The 19740-nt window shown below is 48.0% G+C and overlaps 2 protein-coding genes across 4 annotated transcripts in view; one reads left to right on the forward strand and one right to left on the reverse strand.

Moving 5' to 3' along the window:
- Positions 1–102: 102 nt before the first annotated feature.
- Positions 103–9724, reverse strand: ADCK2 (aarF domain containing kinase 2). Its single transcript, XM_039708294.1, has 11 exons — positions 9517–9724; positions 8959–9174; positions 8212–8906; positions 8091–8111; positions 7291–7437; positions 5550–5678; positions 4795–4890; positions 2722–2979; positions 1714–1842; positions 1545–1598; positions 103–913 (listed from the first exon to the last, which is right to left on the reverse strand). Exons 1-11 carry the CDS (start codon positions 9722–9724, stop codon positions 770–772), a joined length of 2097 nt encoding a protein of 698 aa, XP_039564228.1. The 3' UTR covers positions 103–769.
- DENND2A (DENN domain containing 2A) overlaps positions 9716–19740 on the forward strand; it is a 58867-nt gene continuing 48842 nt past the window's right edge. For all 3 annotated transcript variants that reach the window (XM_039708001.1, XM_039708002.1, XM_039708003.1), the window contains exon 1: positions 9716–9767. The gene's annotated coding sequence lies outside the window, so the exon portion shown is untranslated. The remainder of the gene's footprint in view (positions 9768–19740) is intronic.

Below are 19740 nucleotides of genomic sequence, written 5' to 3' on the forward strand. Positions count from 1 at the left end.
ACCAGGGGAGCACCAGGGAGGGTAGTAAAGAAAATCGCACAAAGAAGAAAAAAAGAAACCTCTTGAGTTTCAGAAACAGAAAAATTAAGACCAGGACAAATATTCCCAGAAGTTGTTTTTTATTATGGAATTAAGTTTTTCTGCCTAGGTAAGTATTTTATTATGCTGTTTATAATCCAAACTCCTATCATAATGTACTAGAGTACAGAAGTTTGAAAAAAAATTTCAATGGTCTGGTTTTGTCATCCAGAATGAGTAAGAGCAGACCACTAGATGCAGGATGTTAGGACACTTCTACAATAAAAGTAGAAGTTAAAAGTACAAAAGACAAACACATTTATTGTTCAGCTTTTTTCAGCCTGAAAAAAAAAGTGTTGCTTAGGTGGTGCTAGAACATAATTTCTCATACCATAGTGCAGGTAAGTCAGTAAATTAAATATTTAACCTGATATATTTTAAAACAGACTTGATCAATTAACATCTTTCTGAAGATGTTTTTAAAAAATACCAGAGCACGTTAGCTCTCGGAACTGTGCAATGAGTGGGAAATGTCCAATTGTGCAAATTCTTCCTGCTTTCTGGAATAGACCTTCTGATCATCCCATGCCTGGTGCTTGGCTGAAATGACTGAAGGCAGGATTAGTGGAGAGCAACTACTGCACACCACATCCCTGGGGTACCTGTGACTCCTCACCTGCAGCTTCCTCTGTGTCAGCTCACAGGCAGCACAGGTAACCCCCCACAGGGAGAGGGCAGCAGCCACAGGAGTCTATTTGAGGGCAGAAGCTGCAGTTTTGATGAGCAGTGGCTTAGCTGCCTCCAGGATGTCCAGTTCAGGGTCCAGTGAACGTCCCAGTCCTTCCAGAACCATGATGGCAAAGATGATGGAAGCAAAATTGCTCTCGAGCTTCACCTAGAACCACAACAGACTGAATGGACTCAGTGGATATTACTTTCTTCTGTACCCCTTCAACCAAGGCACCAGCTCTGCCTAAGCTGGGAGGGAAGGGAAGAGGCTGGGGAGAGCATTTGCACACCTGAAACTATAATGCAACTCCACTAGTTGGACTGTGCAGCCTTGTGGCTGACAACCCCAGTTCAAGCCACCACAGGTCTTTTGATTTCCAAAGTTGCTTGCATCTGTGGAAATTTGTCCCCCAAATAATCAGTTATAAGGAGGTATCTATAGTCTAAGGGACTATTAAAAAGGTAGCAAAAACTATGTGTTACAAAAAGTACTCCTTTTAGTAGACAATATCAACCATTAAATGAAGTATTAAGACACAAAAAAAAAACAAACCCAAAATAAAACAAACCCTACCCCCTCAAAAAAACCCAAACCCAAAACAGAAATTAGGCTTGGTGGAGTGTGTGTAAGACCTGAGAAACAGCATGCCTGCAACACTTGGATGCATTCCTGCAGTTCCTCTCCTAGCGGTTTGTTTCAGAAGTCAGTCCCCCTCCTTGTTAGCCCCTCATGTTCCCAGTACTCCCTCCCCAGATGAACTTTCAGTTATTAAAGGCAGACAGGGACAGGACCTCACCTTATGGGTCATCAATAGTTTGAAGACACTCGAAAGGAGATTTCCCACCTGAAGCTGGAATACACAAGGAGAATTTTAACAGCTGACCAAAGAAATCTTTTTGTTTCAGTTTTCAGTGCCAAGTTGCACTGAATTGCAGGTAAGTGGGACAGAGACACGGTGCACTTGCCTTGCCCAAGGCAATGGTGTTCCCCCGGACCTTGGTCACAAGCTCTGCCATCTCAGCCTTGAAGCGCTCGATGTCCTGGCACTGGTTGGCACGGGCGTGGTGGAGGATCAGCTCTGCCACCCTCTCCCCCTGAGAAACAAGTTGAACAGCACAAACAGAACCTGGTAACTGGTGACTTGCAATCAGATGCTTGCAGTTCTTGCTTTTAGTAGCTGAGAAGTGCCCCTGGCAGCACAGGATGGGCCTGGATACAGGGTTTAGCATGGATTCTTTGGCATGCTTCAGCAGACCAGCCTGGATACAGGATTGGCATGGATTCTTTGGCATGCTTCAGCAGACCAAGACAAAATGTGTCCCTCTTGAGCTGTGTTAGTGAGCCCTTCACCCTGCAGCTGAGAGACAGCAACAGGCAAGTAGGAGCACAATGCTTGTTCCCAGAATGAACAGGAGACTCCAGCAGTGGGTTCTCTAGTCCATCTGACAGTGAGTTTCAAGGGGGAGGAGGATAATGTAGTTCCCCTCACATGGAGGAGCCTAGCAAAGGCAGACCCCTCCACACACACCTGTTTTCCTTCCCCTCTATAGATGCTGGCACAACAGCAAAATGGAGGAAGGCACATGGGCCTTCCAGCAGCAAGGCTGCAGAGGGAACATGTGGGGCAGATCAAGATGTTAACCCATTCCCTCCTCTTCTGTAGCAAAACCTGACAGATTCTGCAACAGTGACGCCCAAGCAGTCCTAACTTCCAGCAGAAGTACTCCTAACCAGGAAGGGGCAGCCAATACTTCCCATTTAGCATCTTCTAGTTCCAGGGGCCCAGAAATTGCTCCACTCTGGCAGCCTCCTTGCTACAGCTGAACAACTTATCCCTGTGTTTGGGGATAAGCTAGCAAGGCTCCTTACCCCTCTTGGCATTTCAAGAGGAAATAGAAAACTCTCACTTTGGCCATCGGGTTCCGCAGCCATCTCCCTTCCCCAGCCAGCCCCATGCCGGAGAGGGGCCTCACCTGTCCCTGGACCACAGCTGTGAACACGGCGCGGAAGTTCTGCATGTCGGCGCTCTGCAGCTCCGCCACGATCCCTGCGTCCAGCAGCACCAGGCGCAGCTGCCGCGGGGCTGGCTGCACCGCTGGCACCTGGCTGTCACACAGCTCTGGCACCTGGCTGTCACACAGGTCCGGGCGGGTGCTGCCCGGCCGCGCCGTGCCTTGAACTAGGATGTTCCCGGGGTGCAGGTCGGCATGGACAAAGTTGTCAATGAAGATCTGGAGGACAGGTAAGTGTGAGAGCAGCTCGTTCCAATCAAACCTGGTGACACCAAAAGCCCCCAGGCAAACGGCAGAGGGTTGTTTGTGGTCTGTTCTCTGTCATTACCAGTGATGGGGCATCACCCTGGGCAGCACCACAGCAGGTGGCTTCTGCTGGAGACCAGCTCGGGTACTCAGGAAGTCAGCAGAGCTGTGTGAAGCAACTCAGTGTTTGCTAGAGGTCAGGTAGGACAGCCAGGAGTCCCAGCAGGGAATGGCAGTGCCCTTTGGCAATCAGCTCTAAACTGGGGCACAGTGGTGGGCCTTAGCAAAGAGTAATGCAGTAAGAATAGGCTGCTTGCCATTCAGTGACAAAGGTTACTGTGACTGGTTACGTTTGTCTAGTGCGGGACACCAACCCACATAACAACTCTATTGAAAAGTAAGGAAAACAAGAGTAGAGGAAATAAATCTGTGTAGCCCTTCTCTGACTCTGCTAGTAGTTAGCACCAAAAAGGACTGGCAAGAGGACAAGAACCAAACAGTACTTCCAGGCCCCCACCCCCCTGCCACTACCCTCCTGGTAACCTGGGACTGTAGGACTTCCTGCCCCAAAGAGATTATCTTTGCATTTAATGGATTTCTCCTATGAATTTTTTCAACTGCCATGTAAATAATTAGAGCTGTCTGAAAAAATATGGTTTTGGTGTTGCCCGAAAAAAAATACTTCTGCTAATTTTATGTCCTCCTTATTGAGAAACCCTACACAACAGATCCATATTCATTCTCGTGCACTCATGACTGCATAATCTTTGTCATAAGCTACTCATCTTTCTGCTTTCCAGAGTTAAGAGTCCAAATTATTTCACCATTCTGGTATGGAAGCCATTCCACATGAATAATCATCCTATCTGCCTTCCTCTGCACTTCTTCTAGTTCTATTACAGCCCTTGCAATGGAGATTCCTGGGCATCAACTACAGAGTACTCAAGAAAGAGGTATTTGTTTTACTTACAGACATAAAGTTGTTTCTTTGCCCTTTAATTCTTTCCTACTCCTAAAATTTGAAACCAATTGTAGCATAAAGCTATTCTGGTTCCAGCATTGTTTTCTGAGTGGTAAAAGCTATTTCAGAGCCTGTCATACTACCTGGAGCCAGAAGCAGAGGTTCACTATTGCCCTAGCACAATACTGCAGTTAGCAGCAGCATTTCATCTGACACGCACTGCCCACACACTCAGAACTGTCAGGAGCTTTTGCAATCTTCCCTGCTGGTTCTCACAGCCCCTCACAAGACACTTGTACCACCCTCTCAACACTCCTTTCCAGACTTTTTGGGATTATTTCAGCCACAGAAGAACTAGATAGCCAGAAGCTGAACCTGGCCAGGTTTGTTGTCTTTACTCCAGATTTAGTTCTCCCTAACAAAAAGGCAGTTTTAGAGGACTGGATAAATTAAGAAATCAGTTCATTGTTTTCTCTCTGAGTCACATCCACAATCTCTGCACAGCACATGACATTTGCTAATAATGTTGCACTTTAAGGTACTTGGGTAATAGGTGAATATTCATTGAATGGATTGGTGGGTGTCCTAAGCAAAGGCTGACCAGGGTGCACAGGCCAGTCCTACTGTGTGCAGGCAGATGGTCCCTCTGCAGTGGCAGAGCTCCTTGTCAGAGCCTCAGCAGGGCCGAGTCCAGCCCAGGCTTTACCCAGACCAGGTACAGGTAGGAAGCAAATGGGTTCCCTCTTCAGCCTCATTGTCTTATTATCCAAACTGAATAGTTTCTGCAGGAAAACAACCTTCTCTTGCAGCCCCAGCCAAGCACCTACCATCTTTAGCAGCATGTCCATGCCCATCCTGGCCAGTCTCTGCCGCAGCTCCGTGCCAATCCCCACGTGCAGGTAGCGTGAAATGGGCTCACTCTCCTGAAACAGAGCCAGAGCTGGAGTCAAATACCCCCTGCATCCCACCTTCAAACATGCCTTTTCCTGGGTGCCACAAGTTGGGGGAAGGTGATGATAATACCCTACAAAGGACTTGGAAGAAAGAGCCTGTACCAAGTGTGATGGAAAACGTGAGAGAACCAAGGGTTTTTTCCTTGGAAAGACAGATGGTATTCCAGGGACAGAAACACCCTTGCCAGGGTCACATGCAGGAAAACTAAGCCTGAGAGTAGCTTTGGTCTGTGACTCAAACATCCTCAAGGGAAGTGAGGCAAGGATCAGAAAGTGTCAGATTGCTGAGCTCCTTGCTTTGACCCAGCACAGAGGAGAGGTGAAGCATGGTGTTGGTTTGCAAAGAACAGGCAAGCACAGGGTGGCTGCACCCACTGCTGGTCTGCTTGCTTTCAGGCCAAGTGCTCACTTCTATACAGTTGTCTGCTACCTGTCTTCAGGGATGCACTGCTTTCAAACCAAAAGAGTGGAAGAGACACTAAGGAAGGACATCAATCTCCTTAAGCAAAAAAGAAAAAAAGCATTCTTCTGCCTTTGGTTCCTCCTTCTCAAAAAGAAACACCTCCTTGCCATGGTCTCCCTGGGACTTTCTCACTGCTACCATCGCACCCATACCCTGCAATTCTTACCTCAAATGTTTCCACTAGAACATCTGCCGTTACCAAGGGCCAAAGGGGAGTTGGAAACTTCACAAAATCGACATCTAGGAAATTCTGTCGGAAGCGCTCCAGATTTCTGGCTTCATAGCGTAAGTCAATCTCAAGGGACAAATAGAAAATCAGGTTGGAAATCAGAATCACCTAGGATTAGATCTTCAGGATCCTGTGTGAGCTGCAATACTCAATACCAACAAAACTAGTCAGAAAGCCAGAATGGAAACAAAGGGTGGTGCTTTTTACACGCTCATAGCCTCCCTGATGGAAGAGGAGCAGACTGGACAATGGATGGTGCACAGCCAGGTGCCAGTCTTTGAAATATGGGTGCCTTACTGGACGCATGGTGTCTCAAAATAGACCAGGACCACGTTATATTCAAAAATACAATAAGATCCTAAACTGAATCCTATCCTGAATGGAAGCTTGCTGTCCAAACAGCAAGGCAGGCAGACAGGATAGAAGAACTGCAGCCACAGCCTCACTTCACAGAGAGGCAGCTATAGCAGGAAGAAATTTAATGTAATTCATACAAAATAATCCACTATGGCAAGTCCAGGCCCTGGTTCTTCAGTGATCCAGTGTCTTGATACAAGGGTATCTCTCCTGCTGTCTGCTACTGCTCAAGGAGGCAGGATAACCTTGCCTCACCTCACTTGTCTGGCAGTGGGAAATATCCCAGGAATACTTCCTTGTTCATTCAAAGGGAAAAGGCTACAATGAACCTATCAAATGTTCTAACTCTCAGTCTTCTGCAAATCCACCCAAGCTCCGCTGAACTACTATGAATGACCTCGAGTCACAGCTGACCATAGTAACAGCTCCCAGCATGGATTTACTGTGCAGAGGTTTTGGAATTGTAGAGAATAATTAAGGTTTTCAAAAGCTTGCAGACTTCAGACTCTGCAATCTAGACACAAAAATGAAATTAGCAGATAATGGCTCATTTTATAGAAACATAAGCCTAATTAAGCCTGCAGTGAGATCTTTGTAAGTTTGATAGTAGCAATATTCCAGGACTGTGTCTTTAGAAGACGTTAGTAAATCAAGATGTTTTCAGATGCTTGCAAAATTTTACTGACACTGTGAGTCTGATGATAATACAGAGTAGAATGTGTTATTAGTAAATCAAGATGTTTTCAGATGTTTGCAAAATTTTACTGACACTGAGTCTGATGATAATACAGAGTAGAATGTGTTATTAACTTCTGTGAAAACATTATTTATGCCTATATATATATATATATCAGTTCTAACAAACATGACTAGTGAGTACAGACTGCAAACATATATATATATAGAATTATAGAAAAAGCCCACATGCCTGAGTACTTGCTTGGAGAGATTCTTTCCTAAAGAGAGGAGTCTCACCAGTGTTCACCTTCCACAATGCTGCAAAAAGGACTCTGACTATGGCTAGCTAGCTGTTCAGGCTGCCCACTAGAAAACACATTCAAAGTCTAAACATTATTTTCAAAGTCCAAAAAATAATTTTAGATCTAATAAAGACTGTTTTTTCATTGCTTTGCTACTTTGTGACCGTATAAGCTTTCCTACAGTAATGTTATGTGATTTGATTAGACTAAAGAACAGAAGTAAACAACAAGCTAGCCTTTATCTACCCATTTTAAATGTAGTGGTGTGAACAGAGTTAGAGCCAGCCAGAGCAAGATAAAGGGCAGATTTGTTTAGCTGGAGACCATGGCCTGGCACATACCTGCTGCATCATAAGCTTCTCAAACTCCTCCACTATCTCTGTCAAACTGAGCCACTTGAACCCAGGGAGAAGCCCAATGATGCGGCTGCCCATCTTCATGAGAAACAGATCCATCTGGACTTGGTGGACCAGCCCAGGGTGCAGGACCTGCACAAGAACGAGCAGTGACAGCATCAACCCCCCAGACACTCCATTGCAATGAGCTCAAGTAATACATTTCAAATATACAGAACCCAGCTTATTAGGATGGGAGGCAACCAGCTTCTTTGGCTAGCCCTCAGAAGAATTCCCATTTTGCCACTGAGAAACATTTTATCATTGTCAAATTCAGTGTATCAGTGCTGGAGACTACAGTTTCACCCAAAGACATTTTGCACTACTTTCAGTCTTGCCCCATCCCTTGTTAGTATTTGAAGCTGCTCAAATATGAGGTTTCTTTAAATAAACTTTGCTGGAACGCACTTCTATGTTCCAAATTTCTTCATGCAAGCAGAGAAGGAGGTTTGCTGTCTGGAAGGTGCAAGCAACCTTAATACTAATTCTTTTAATGTAAATTGGGCCCTTGGAGGCATTCCTAGTACCTACATGCCACATCAAATCTTGAGCTCTCAGTTTGGTAAGAGCTGGGGATTGTGGCTGGCTGGAACAAAAGCCCTGAGAAAGGGCACCTAGAGAGACAGCACCCCTTCTTGTTCCACCTGGCCCTGGCCAGCTACCTCTCTCCGTGGGAGCTAAAATTTGACGGACCTTGTCCAGCATGCCCCATTTTCATACCTCTGCCATTTCGGCACATGACTTACTTTAATGGCTACAGGCACGAGATGTCTGGCTGATGACGGATCAGGGGGTGGCTTGGCCCTCTGTTCCATTAGGGACATCCTACTCCCGGAACTTCCCTGGGAGCAGTCTGCAGAACTCAGTGTGTCTGGCTGATGACGGATTTGCGCTCGGGGGAGGCTTGGCCCTCTGTTCCATGAGGGACATCCTACTCCCGGAACTTCCCTGGGAGCAGTCTGCAGAACTCAGTTCCTCCCTGCTCCTCTCATCCCGTATCTCCTTGCTCTTCCTCCTTCTCAGCCACCCGAGGAGGCCTCTAAAGCCTGACACTTCCCACGCTTCAAATGCAGACCTGAGCTCCGAGCGCTGCTCCAGCTCCTTCGCCCGGGAGCCGCCGATGGCAGCGAGGTCAGCATAGGCTTTATACACCTGGGCAACGCAGCCCGAGCCCACCGGCTCCCGGCTCGGGAACTTGAGGATGCCCATCCAGTCCTCCCCGAAGGCCTTCCTCAAGAGCTCGTCGGTGTGGCCCCACGGGTGCGGGCTCACCTCGACGTGCAGCTTGGAAAACTCATCACAGAAGGCCTCCGAGAAGAGGTCCCTGCGGGTGCTGGCCCACTGGCCCAGCTTGACACACGTGGGGCCGGCGGCCTCGGCCGCCCTGCGCAGCAGCCGCAGCCAGCGGGCGCCCATGCCGGGCCACAGGCGGCCCAGCGGGTAGAGCAGCAGCAGCGGCCCGAAGCGCAGCAGGAGCCCGCAGGCGCGGACACCGAGCCGCAGCACCAGCCCCAAGCGCCGCAGCAGCCCCCGCGGCGGCCGCTCCGCCCCGCGCTCCGCCGCTGCGTGCGCGCCCCGCCGGGGGCAGGGGGCGGGAGGGGGGGCGCGCCCGGCCAATCAGCGCCCCGGAGCGCGGCGACGCCCCGCCCCTTAAAGGGCCAGAGGCGAGAGCCTGGCGGGAAGCCGAGTGCCGTGAGGGAGGCGCGTGCCCGAGCTGTTCCCTCCGCACCGGGAGCGCCCCTCGGGATCGGGCTGTACGGGACGGGACCGCGCTTGGTTCCGGGACCTTCACCCCTCCATCAGTTCTGAATCGTAGCAGCACTGAATGTCCTGAGCCGGAAGGGCCCCATCGGGATCGTGGAGTCCACTCCCGGCCCTGCACGGGACCCCGCAAGAGTCACACCGTGAGCGCGTTGTCCCAGCGCTTCCGGAGCTCTGTCGGGCTTGGTGCTGTGCCCACTGCCCTGGGCATCCTGTTCCAGTGTCTGACCACCCCCTGGGTGAAGCACTTTTCCCTAATACCCAGTCTCAGACCAAGGGATAGAAATCGTGTTGCAGGTTTGAGGCATTCCTGGCCAGGTGCTGTCCCGCGCTGGGTCTGTGACCCCATCAGCCTCGGGAAGCCACTGCCGGTGCCAGGTACCGGGTTGATAGCAAGTCAGGACTTTCTACGTTTCCCCGGAAATCTTTCCGTCTGCAAGCAGAACGGCGGCTTTTCCCTCAGCTCCCGTTTGCCCTGCTGGCCCGGACACCGCAGCCCCGCCGCCTTCCTCGGGCACCCCCTTCCCCCGGGCGGGTGCACAGGACGCTCCGTGCCCGCAGCGAGGGGCGGGCGCGGCGGCGGGGCGGGACGGGACGGGACGGGACGGGACGCCGTCATGCCGGGACACGGCCCCCCCGCTCCGCCGCCGCCGCCGAGGAAGGTAGGGAGGCGCCGGGGGGACACTAACGCGGCAGAGCGGGCAGAGGTGCCCCTCCAAAAAAATCCCTAATTCCCTCTTCCCTTCCGCGCCCCATCTGGCTTTTCTTCATCGCGGCTGCAGAGAGGGAAAGCGGGGCCCGCCAGCCGAATCCCCCCGCGCTCCCGGGCGCCGCCGCTTTCCCGCCGGGACGGGGCGGCTGCTGCTCCCGCCGGGCGCGGGGGCTCGGCCGGGGGGCTCGGGGCCGAGGGGACCCGGGCAGCCGCTGAAAAGCCGACCCGAGCGGCTCGGGAGCGGTGGGGCGGAGGAGCAGCGGCAGCCCCGCCGCCCAGCAAGGGGCCCCTGAGTGAACTCAGCCCTGCCTCGGGCTCCAGCACAAAACAGGAGGAAACGCTAAGCACAATCTTTGGGGAAAGCCCGGGCCCTGGCGGAGCAAACATTTGGAGTTCTCGGTTCGGCAAAACCCTGAATCCCCGTGTGATATTAGCCCTGCACTTTTCTCTCTCTGCTCTGGGTGGGATAGCCTGCTTTCCTCTTACTTTGCCTTCGGCTGGAAGGAGCGCCTGCAGTTGTGAGCAGCCTGTGGTTTATCAGGGTGGCACTTCTGACTGCCGGTGCGCATGGGTGGGAGTATTCACTTATCCTGGGGAGAAAAACACTTTCTTGCCTTCCCGCTGTTGTACCCAAGGATGATGGGCGCTGATGGACAGGGAGCTGGTAGAAGGGAACAAGGAAGAAGTTACAGCTGGCTGCTGCTGTGGTCCCAAGGTGTCAAATGCAAACCGGGAGGTAAAACCATGCCAGGTGTATTTGGGACACTTTTAGAGGTTTTGGCTTTTTGAGTGTCTAATAAGCATCTCTCTTGATGTTTGGTGCTGGAAAAGTGATGGACATGGAGGATTGAGGCTTTGTGACTGCTTGGATCGGCACTGGAGCCTCCTCACAGGTGCAGGGACTAAGTGCTGAGCATGGGCCCTTAATTCTGCTCTTTACAAAAACACATCTTGTTTCCAAGACAGGTCAGCAAGTTGTTCCTGACCCTGAGTTATTCCCAGCCACCTTTGCTCTTGCCATTTCAGTAGTTGTTTAAGTTTGTTGCATTTGGAGAAGAGCATCTCCAGCCTGGAACTCAGCTGGGAGGATAAAGATGACCAAAGGGATTTCCATGAGGCTTTTATTTGCTACTGTGAGGGGAGATGCTGTTTGGTGGTGGATTAAAAAGCTGTTTTCTGTGTTGGCTGCCACCTTACTGACCGCTGGTTCTTGGTGTGTGGTAGTGAGGTCCAATAATGTGTACTGGCCCTGTTTTCTGAACCACCAAAAAGGGAGTTGTTGTTGCATCCTGGCAGAGGAAAGGAATGCATTTCCTCCTCCCTTGTGTTGTGCTCTGAATTGTTGTCATTGGGGTAGTGTTTGTGGGGTTTGGTGCATGTTGGGTTTGAGGGGTTTTGTTTGGTTGTTGTTAGGGTTTTTTAAATAATCCAGGCAGTGTTTCAGCCTGTGAAAATGGATAACTACTATGTTGGGTCAGGCTTGGAAGCAACTGAAAATGCTAAGTATGGAAACGAGGCGAAAGCCACAGGATTTCCCAGGGTAATAAGGCGCCTTTTTGAGAAATGGAAGAGAAAGCACTGAAAACAAAGGACGCTGGAGTGGCCAGGGATGCAAAAAGCAGAGTAAAGATTTATGGCTCTGCTGGGACCACTCTGCCTGCGTGGGTGAGAAGGTTGTGTGCTGAAGCCTGGGTTGGCTTTTGGCACGTCCATATCCTAGCAGTTCATGCAGAAGATACTCCCTGTTCATCAGGATCCGAAGTGCAGTATTCCTTGTGGAGCACAAGTGCATGTGGAGTGTCCCAAAGTGCTGCTTTCAGTACTGCCCCCAGCTCGCTGCCTTGGGAAAGCTTTTAGGACATTTTGTCTGCAAAGACAATTTCTGTGTGTGCTTTCTGTTCTCCAGAAACAAGAAGAGCATTTAGATCCTTTGTCAGACACTTACAATAGACTTGTCTTTCCCCCATGCCTGTTGTATTTACATGTTAGAAATGTTCATTTTGACAAGGAGATAATAAACAAAGACCCCGTAAGCTGTGTTTTTCAGAGATGATCTTAATCCAGGAGTACCTTTTCCAAGAAGTTATTCTTAATATCAGCCGTGACAACTAATTCACACAGACAGGACTTAAAATCTCTGTTTTGCTGAGCACTCTGGGAGCACAGAAGCAAGCTCAATCTTTCCCCAAGTTTAAGAAATTTGCCGATGAAATCATCACAAGGGCAGAGCCAGTCTTAAGGATGGAGAGATGCCGGGCATTTCAGAGGTGTCTGATAAGTGCCATGTTCTTTTGGATCCCCTGCATGCATCATTCAAAGCAGCTGGTCCTCCCTTCCTTTTGTAACACCTGACATCTATTTCCTGACTGGAACTGTGTGGAAGCTGCTCCTTCCTAAGCAGAGGCCAGACCAAGGGGAGAAAAGGCTGTGTAGTGCACCAGTAAACCCATGAGAGTGGGGAAGAACCAGTCTGAAACTCTTGATGAAGCTGGTTAATTGTGGTGATCTTAGGCCTTCAGAACTGGGGTGCAAGCTCTTTAGGGAAGCGTTTTTTAGCGGAAGGATTTAAGTACTAGTGGCTGATATGTCTGTTGGCAGGATCCCAAGAGCTGGCTGGAAGAGGCCTCTACTATGAAAGAAATGCTGAAATAGGACTTTTAATGCACTTGCATAGCAGTTCCTTTCAGGCTGAGAAGACTCTCCCGAGGGAAGGAGGGAGTGGGATGGAGCTGGAAAGAAATTTCTTGTTTCATTCAAGTCCTGACAGTAAATGAGTGATCCTGGCTTTGCTTAGATACAGCTCAAATAACATTGTGTCTGAGGTATCTGTGAGCACTGTTTTACAGCAGGAAGCAGGAAAAGAAACAGTGTTTTCTTGACTGTAGCTCGACTGTAGCTGTGAAGTGCAGTAAGGGCACATACTAAGGAAAGGGCAATACCACGTTGATCTTGCTTGTGGGATTTTTTTTTTCTGGTCTTCACCCTGGAGATGCTTTATCAGCTCCTGGAAACTGAAGCAAAGGCTGAAATGTGAGGATATTAATGGTGTTTGGGGGTGGCTTCAGCCCAAGTTTTAGTGAAGATGACCATATGACTGAACTCCCAGCTTCATGAAGGCTGTGCTTTTGAAATGTTGTTGAAATGGCTGTGCTACATTGAAATGTGGTTTCTGCAGGGCTCTTGGGTGACCTTGAAGTGGGTGCCTAAGACAGTCTAGAGTCCCTGGAATCTCTGACCTCTGCGTCCTGGGATTTCAACTGAGGCCTGTGTCCTTTGGTGGAAGCTTAGCACAGAGCTTGAACTGAGCATCAGTTCAAGGTTGAAATAAAGCACTAAAAAGCATCAGCACTGTCTTACAGCTGAGGTCTGTGTCTTTTGGTGGAAGCTTAGCACAGAGCAGGCTGAGCGTCAGTTCAAGGTTGAAATAAAGCACTAAAAAGCATCAGCACTGTCTTACAAAAATAAATACTTAAGGTCCTATAGGCTGATCCTGTTCAAGATCTCTCCCAGCCTTTACATGGTTCACCACCCAATTGGGTCAAGGTGCTCTGTGTCTGTGGACATGGGACTGAGGAGGTGAAAGTCATAATTCCCCAGGCCTTTCCTGATGAAAGCAGTGGATTCTTACCTGCCATGTGAGTCTTCGCCAGCTTATGTCTTTCAGTGAGCTGGGAACTCATGGCAGCAAGACACCTTGGGGCGCTGCCATCATGATGGTCCAGTCTCTGCTGTGCTGAGACAGCTCTGAGCAGCTCTGAACCCATGATGTGGTTCCAGTCTGTCATCTTGGAGCTGCTCACAGGGGCTGTGCTCTTGGGATAATCCTGGCGTGATGGCTGGGGTGATCCTGTGCTGAAACCCTCTGAGTTTGTGCTGCTCATAAATACATTGCCTAAACATTTGCTGGGCACATGTGGTATGCTCTGTGTGTGCAACAAAAACCCCAAATGGGGGTTCATGGGAAATCTTCCTTGCAAGGAGTTTGAAACACTGTGACTCCTTTCTTTAATGCAGATAACGTGTATTGAGGACATAATTTCTGTCTTTTTTTGGAAACAGTACTATCCCATGGTAAAGCTGAAGGAAGTCAGGCATAGTTGGAAGGGCAGAGGCTTGAAAGAGTAATGTCCTGCTGGAATGAATGCTGTCAGTGCTGGTATAATCTTCATTCTTTACTTCAGTGCTTTTTCCCATCCCCAGGTTAGGGAAACCAGCTGCAGCTGGCACACTGTTACTTTCAAGGATTTAGCAAAATAGATGCAAGAGTTAGCGGTGATTTAAGGTCAGCTTTTACTGACTAAACTTGTTAGGAGCTAGCACATCCCCGAGGCCTTTCTGGGGCAAGATTGTTATCCCAGTGTTGGGGCACTGCCAGTCAGGTTTGCTTGGGATCTTCTGGTTTCCTTGTTTTTAATGGCTGGCACAAACAAGAATTTGGCTTGACTGTTACCTGCATGTACTGTTTGTTACACATGACCTTTGCTGAATGTGAGATGTGTCTGTGTCTGCCTTCTAACAAGCAATTCCTGGCTGGGGTAAAGGCTAGGGCTGCTCACTGGAGCAGGAGGGCTGGGAGGGGAGATGTTTGCACTGCAGCCAAGCTGCTGTGTCCAGCCCATGCAGGACTTGCTGGTGCTCAGTCCCCCTGCACTGCAGGCAGAGCTCTGGCTCAGCCCTGTGCTCCTGGGCTGGGAACTGGCAGTGTTTACGTGCTGAAAGGGAGCAGAAGATAGCTTTTCCTGAGCTCTGCCTTTGCCCATACATGTGCTGGCCCAGGGCCAGGATGGAAACTCTGTCCTCATGAGCAGAGAGAGGGAGGTGGGAGGAGCGAGAGCTGAAGAGGGGCCCAGAAGCAGAGGGAATTAAAAGAAAAACACCAACTCACAGAGAAAAAAGTCTGTAACAGATGGCCCTGGCCATCCCCTGGGCTCTTCATGCAGTTGGCTCCACGTGCAGTGCTGACAAGATCTCATCTAGAAGCATGAGTAAGGGGCCTGGACCATTTTGGGATGTGTGATGGAAGATCCGAGTAAAAGGCAAAAGGAAGGAAGCTAGACAGGTAAGCCAGCTGTGGTTCAGCCATGTGTGATGCCTGAAGGGGACTCTGAGACTTGCTGCTACTGGTGCTGTGCCACTAATAAGGCAGGTGCTGCCATGTGAGCCATTGTAGGAGCACTGCTTTGTTTTCAAGTGTGGCATCCTTTAACTGTGCCCAGTCTTGCCTCCTCTGTAAAACAGCATTGTAAATGCAGATGGAGGTTTGTTCCACTGCTCTCATTCCTCTAGAATATGTACAGCAGAGAGCTGTTGATCTGAATGGAGCCTAGTGTTAAGATAGATTCTGCCAGGAGGTGTTGGCAGCTGTAATTTCCAATGCCCATCTCCTCATCAGGCATCATGGTAAGTAATCAGATTGGCTGAACAATTCAGCATGTGGGGTGCTGACCTTGCTTGGAAAGGCTTTGCCTTGGTAGGATATCTGTGCAGGAGACTGAGCCTGGCAGAAAAGCTGGTCTTGGAGAAGCACTCACAAAAGTTTTCCTCTGAGCTCATTTGAAAATCTGGCCCAGATGCTTAAAATGTCAAGAGCTGATGATGGTTAGGGGCAGCTTGAGTGGGGAAAGGTGCCACCTCACTTGGAAGTGGTTGAAAGAGTTCTGGATGAGACCCTGCCAGACCTTGAGACTCCTGATCCTACAGATCCCAGAGAGCAGATGGCTCCTGGCCAAGTTCAGGCACCTAAGTTGTGTTTCCAGAAACTTCCTGGGGACTCTGGCAACCCATTGGAGAGTCTGTTTCAGAGAGCAAGACTTGCTGTTTCTTTGTAAGCAGAATAACTTTAAATGGCTAGATGCTCTGTGTTTTAATTAGATTTCCCTTTGGGAATAAAAGTGGTGAAGTGTTTCTGTGATCCTGCTACATTTAAATGTTCTGTGCTGTGCCCCCAGTCTGGCAAATCGTTTAGGCAGACATGTAGGTCAAGGCGCATGCTTCAATCCACCCATCCGAGTGCTTTGGCTCCCAGGGCAGTACATCATTCCTGCTCTGGGAAGTTTGGAACTGGGCTTCACACAGTCTGCTTGAAGACAGGGATATGCTTTGAGCATAGACTTAAAATCAAGCGTGTTCTCCTCATCACAAATGGTCTCTCACTCACCCACTGTATTCTGTAGAATCATTTTATATTAGCAGCGCCCTTGAACGTGGAATTTCTCTTCTTACCCTGCAAGGCCTCTTGCCAAGTGCTTGCTGATAAGCCCAGTTAATGTGAGCAGTTCAGGTGAGATGCAGTCACAGGCCTGGTATTTTGGAAGCATTGTGGATAGGCATGCATGTGTGAATGATTAAATCAACCCATCGGGGTGTCATCTGGAGAGGAACAAATGCTGAGCTTGCTCGGCAGGCTGGGGGGAGGATGAGATCCCCCTCTAGTTTTTGCTGAAAGCTTTTCCCCTCTGCAGATGTGCAGCTGCTGTAGCTCTCTGCCAAAAGACGGCCGTGACTTTCCGAGCTGGGAACGTGCACACATCTGTTTGCAGAGGAGAGCAGCACAGGGCTCGGGTCTCCTGTCCCAGGGGATTATGTTCTCATGATAGATAGTGCTGATTGTCATGGAGGGAAATGGCAAATTTCACGGGACACTGAGAGGGCACTTCATAAATATGAGTTTGCTTGCCAGTGTCAGCCAAAAGCCACCTTTCTGAATTAAAAAGGAAAGAGCTTCCAGAGACTTTTCAGACTATTGGAGATTTCTCTTTAAAAACATTAAGCCCCTGCAGAAGATGTGTGTTTTCTACATACAAAAATAAAATGTGCTTCAGCTGCAAAGGATGCTGTGATCCCAAAGGCTTCCAAGGCTTTTGGGTAAGAGTTGAGTCTTGGGTTATCCAGAGCTCAGAGTAGCTTACTAGCAAAGGGAAATAAATGCCCCTTACTAAAACTGAGAAGAAAGTCTCTGCATCAGCACATGTAGATCTTCAAAAGTCAACATCTGGCCAAAACCAGACCCTGAAGCATCCTCCACAATCTACTAGTCCACGAGAGCTTTTTCCTTTAATTCAGGGAGTTTGGGATTAAGTAACTGAGAATCTGGTTTTCCCTGACTTGACATGCTAGGCTGCATGTACAGCAATCCCTAGTCAAATTCTACGAGACAATTTGTTACTGTAAAGAAATGTGTAAGATATTGAGCTTTTTCCAGATGATGTCAGAAGCCCTGATCTATCTGGCTTTTGTTTCTCAGCTTTGTCAAACTCTGAGAGAAGCCTGAGAGGTTTCCTTCTGGGAGCCAACACATGGTAACTGTTTTTGCATCAGATTTCTGTCTGTGTCCCCTGAGATTGCTGTGAGTGACTCCACGTAGAGGCTTTGCCACGGTGTCACCTCTCACATAACAGTCCTGTACTTGTGGTGATGAGGGATACTGACAGCTATTGCTGCTTAGTCTGTGCTAAACTTTGCCCCATCAGTATCCTCTTGTTTGCACAGTAGAAAACTTTCCTTATAGAATGATTTCGCTTACTCAAATTCAGTGGGAAAGCAAGGGTTTTCCCCTGTTAAATTCATAAATTCCTCCACTAGTCAAAGACAATTTTGGGTATGTTTCAAGGAAAATTAGGATCACTTCTAAAAGGCACAAATTGCATAAAATGTTGTCAGAATTTGATTAGGTGGTTTTTTGGTTGTTTGAGGTTTTTTAATAAGTTATTCTGACATGTAATATATTGCTTCAGTTAAATTGCTTAATGTTTGTTTGCATGGGGTAAAATCATTTTTCTCATCCAAAGCAATCTGGAAACATTATCAGAAACAGAAACTTGGCATTTTAGAGCAGTGAAGGACTTCAGCTGACCAGCAACCACTGCAGGAATACAAATTCGGTCTTTTTCTATCCTTCAAGCCAGTGGTCCCAGCTGTCTAACCCAGTCCCTCTTGCTATGCTTATGAATTTCATATGGCAGTGTTTCATTAGAATTTTATCATTATTATTAATTTTATTATCATTACTGTTATTTTATTATTAATAGAATAAACAAGATTAGACTGAGTTTGGAAGGGACCCACAGGGATCATCTTGCCAAGGTGCCTGACCACTTCAGGGCAAAAGTTAAAGTATGTTGTTAAGGCCATTGACCAAATGCCTTTTACACACTGACAGACATGGAAGGAACACTGTCCACCTCTAGGAAATCTGTTCCAATGTTTGGCCACCCTCTTGGTAAAGAAATGCCTCCAAATGTCCTGTCTGAACCTCCCCTGCTGCAGTTTTGAACCATTCCCATGTGTACTATCACTGGGTAGCAGAGAGAAGGGCTGAGCATCTCCCTCTGCATGTCCCCTCCTCAGGAGCTGCAGAGAGCAATGACAGGTGTTTTATTTTTACCTCAGGCTCCTGATCGAGATCTGCATCTTGAAAAATCAAGTCTGACCATTGAGTTTGTTTTCTTTCTTTCTCTCTGCCTCTTTCTCACTTCTTTTACTCACTTCTCTTTCTCTCAGTTTCTTTCTCACTCAGTTTCTTTCTCACTCAGTTTTTCTCACTCAGTTTCTTTCTCACTCAGTTTCTTTCTCACTCAGTTTCTTTCTCACTCAGTTTCTTTCTCACTCAGTTTCTTTCTCACTCAGTTTCTTTCTCACTCAGTTTTTCTCACTCAGTTTCTTTCTCACTCAGTTTCTTTCTCACTCACTCACTCTCACTCTCTCACTCTCTTTCTTTCTCTCTCTCTCTTTCTCTCTTTCTCTCTCTCTTTCTCTCTTTCTCTCTTTCTCTCTTTCTCTCTTTCTCTCTCTCTCTCTCTCCCTCTTTCTCCCTCTTTCTCCCTCTTTCTCCCTCTTTCTCCCTCTTTCTCCCTCTTTCCCTCTTCTTCTCTTCCTCTCTTCATCTCTCTTGCTTTCTCTCTCTCTTTCTCTCTCTCTCTTTCTCTCTCCCTCTTTCCCTGGAAACAGGTAATCACCAACCCATTCTTTTTTCCTGGCACACTTCAGCAGATCAGCTGTTTCACTGTCTCTGTTGCACATGTAACCTTTTTTTTTCTTAAACATGTAAACAGTGGGATATTTTTAAAGTAGGAGATTTTGGTGTGATTTGCTGTGAAATGCTTGAATGCAGAATTAAGCAGAACAACGTAAAATGCACCTTTTCTTAAGCAGCAGTTTCACAAAGCCAGCATGACTTGGTGATGCAGTGATGAAGCACAGTGAGAGGTGTGTGGATGAGGTCACCCAGGAGAACAAGGTGATGTCACTTCATTGCTCCAGTAACTTAAGCTGAACAATGACCTCAAAGTGAGGTTGGGAGTTTTTTTATGCTTTGGAAGAAATTTTGTGGTATTGGTTTTTCAGTTTCAGGATTGAATGAAAGAAAATTATAACTAACTACTTGAAGAAAGGTGGCAGGGTAGCCCCATCTATTTTCTTCCCTCATTTTTTCCCTTCAATAAAATAACTAGGAAGGAGAGAAAGCCTAAATAGTATTTCAGCTCCTTGTAAAGAGAGGGTTTAACACACACCCCCTCAATTTAGCTAAATTTTGGTAAGTAATGTCATTTCACAGTAAAGAACCTGACTCTTGTAAGCTTCCTTCAGATTACCTCAGCTGTTTTCTTGCAAGTTTCTCTCTGTTGGGTTTGGGGTTTTTGGGGGCATACTGAACTTAGATCAAACTTGGCAAAAATTATTTAAGTTAGTCAGAAACCATAAGTAATTTACTCATCCAGCAGCACTTAAATCTGTTTGTGATTCATGCAAATTGAATTCCTGAGACCATGCAGTTGCATTTCAAGTATGTGAGTGCATCTTGACCAGATAAGTTATTTTCTGGAGCATTTCTGATCAGGTAAGAGAAACAGGCACTTTTACACTGCGGTTCAGAGTTTGTGAGATGCTACTTCAGGAGGAGAGAGTACTTTTAGAGCACAGATCGC

Source organism: Passer montanus, unplaced genomic scaffold (genome assembly GCF_014805655.1).
Source record: "Passer montanus isolate IOZ18808 unplaced genomic scaffold, ASM1480565v1 scaffold20, whole genome shotgun sequence".
Lineage (NCBI taxonomy): Eukaryota > Metazoa > Chordata > Aves > Passeriformes > Passeridae > Passer > Passer montanus.

Excerpts from the sequence above, each read along its gene's own strand:
- ADCK2 (XM_039708294.1), bottom strand. The coding sequence starts at position 9,724 with ATGACGGCGTCCCGTCCCGTCCCGTCCCGTCCCGCCCCGCCGCCGCGC. Across the intron at positions 2,980-4,794 it reads TGGACATGCTGCTAAAGATG|ATCTTCATTGACAACTTTGT; the intron begins GTAGGTGCTTGG and ends CCTGTCCTCCAG. Across the intron at positions 914-1,544 it reads AACTATTGATGACCCATAAG|GTGAAGCTCGAGAGCAATTT; the intron begins GTGAGGTCCTGT and ends TTGTGGTTCTAG.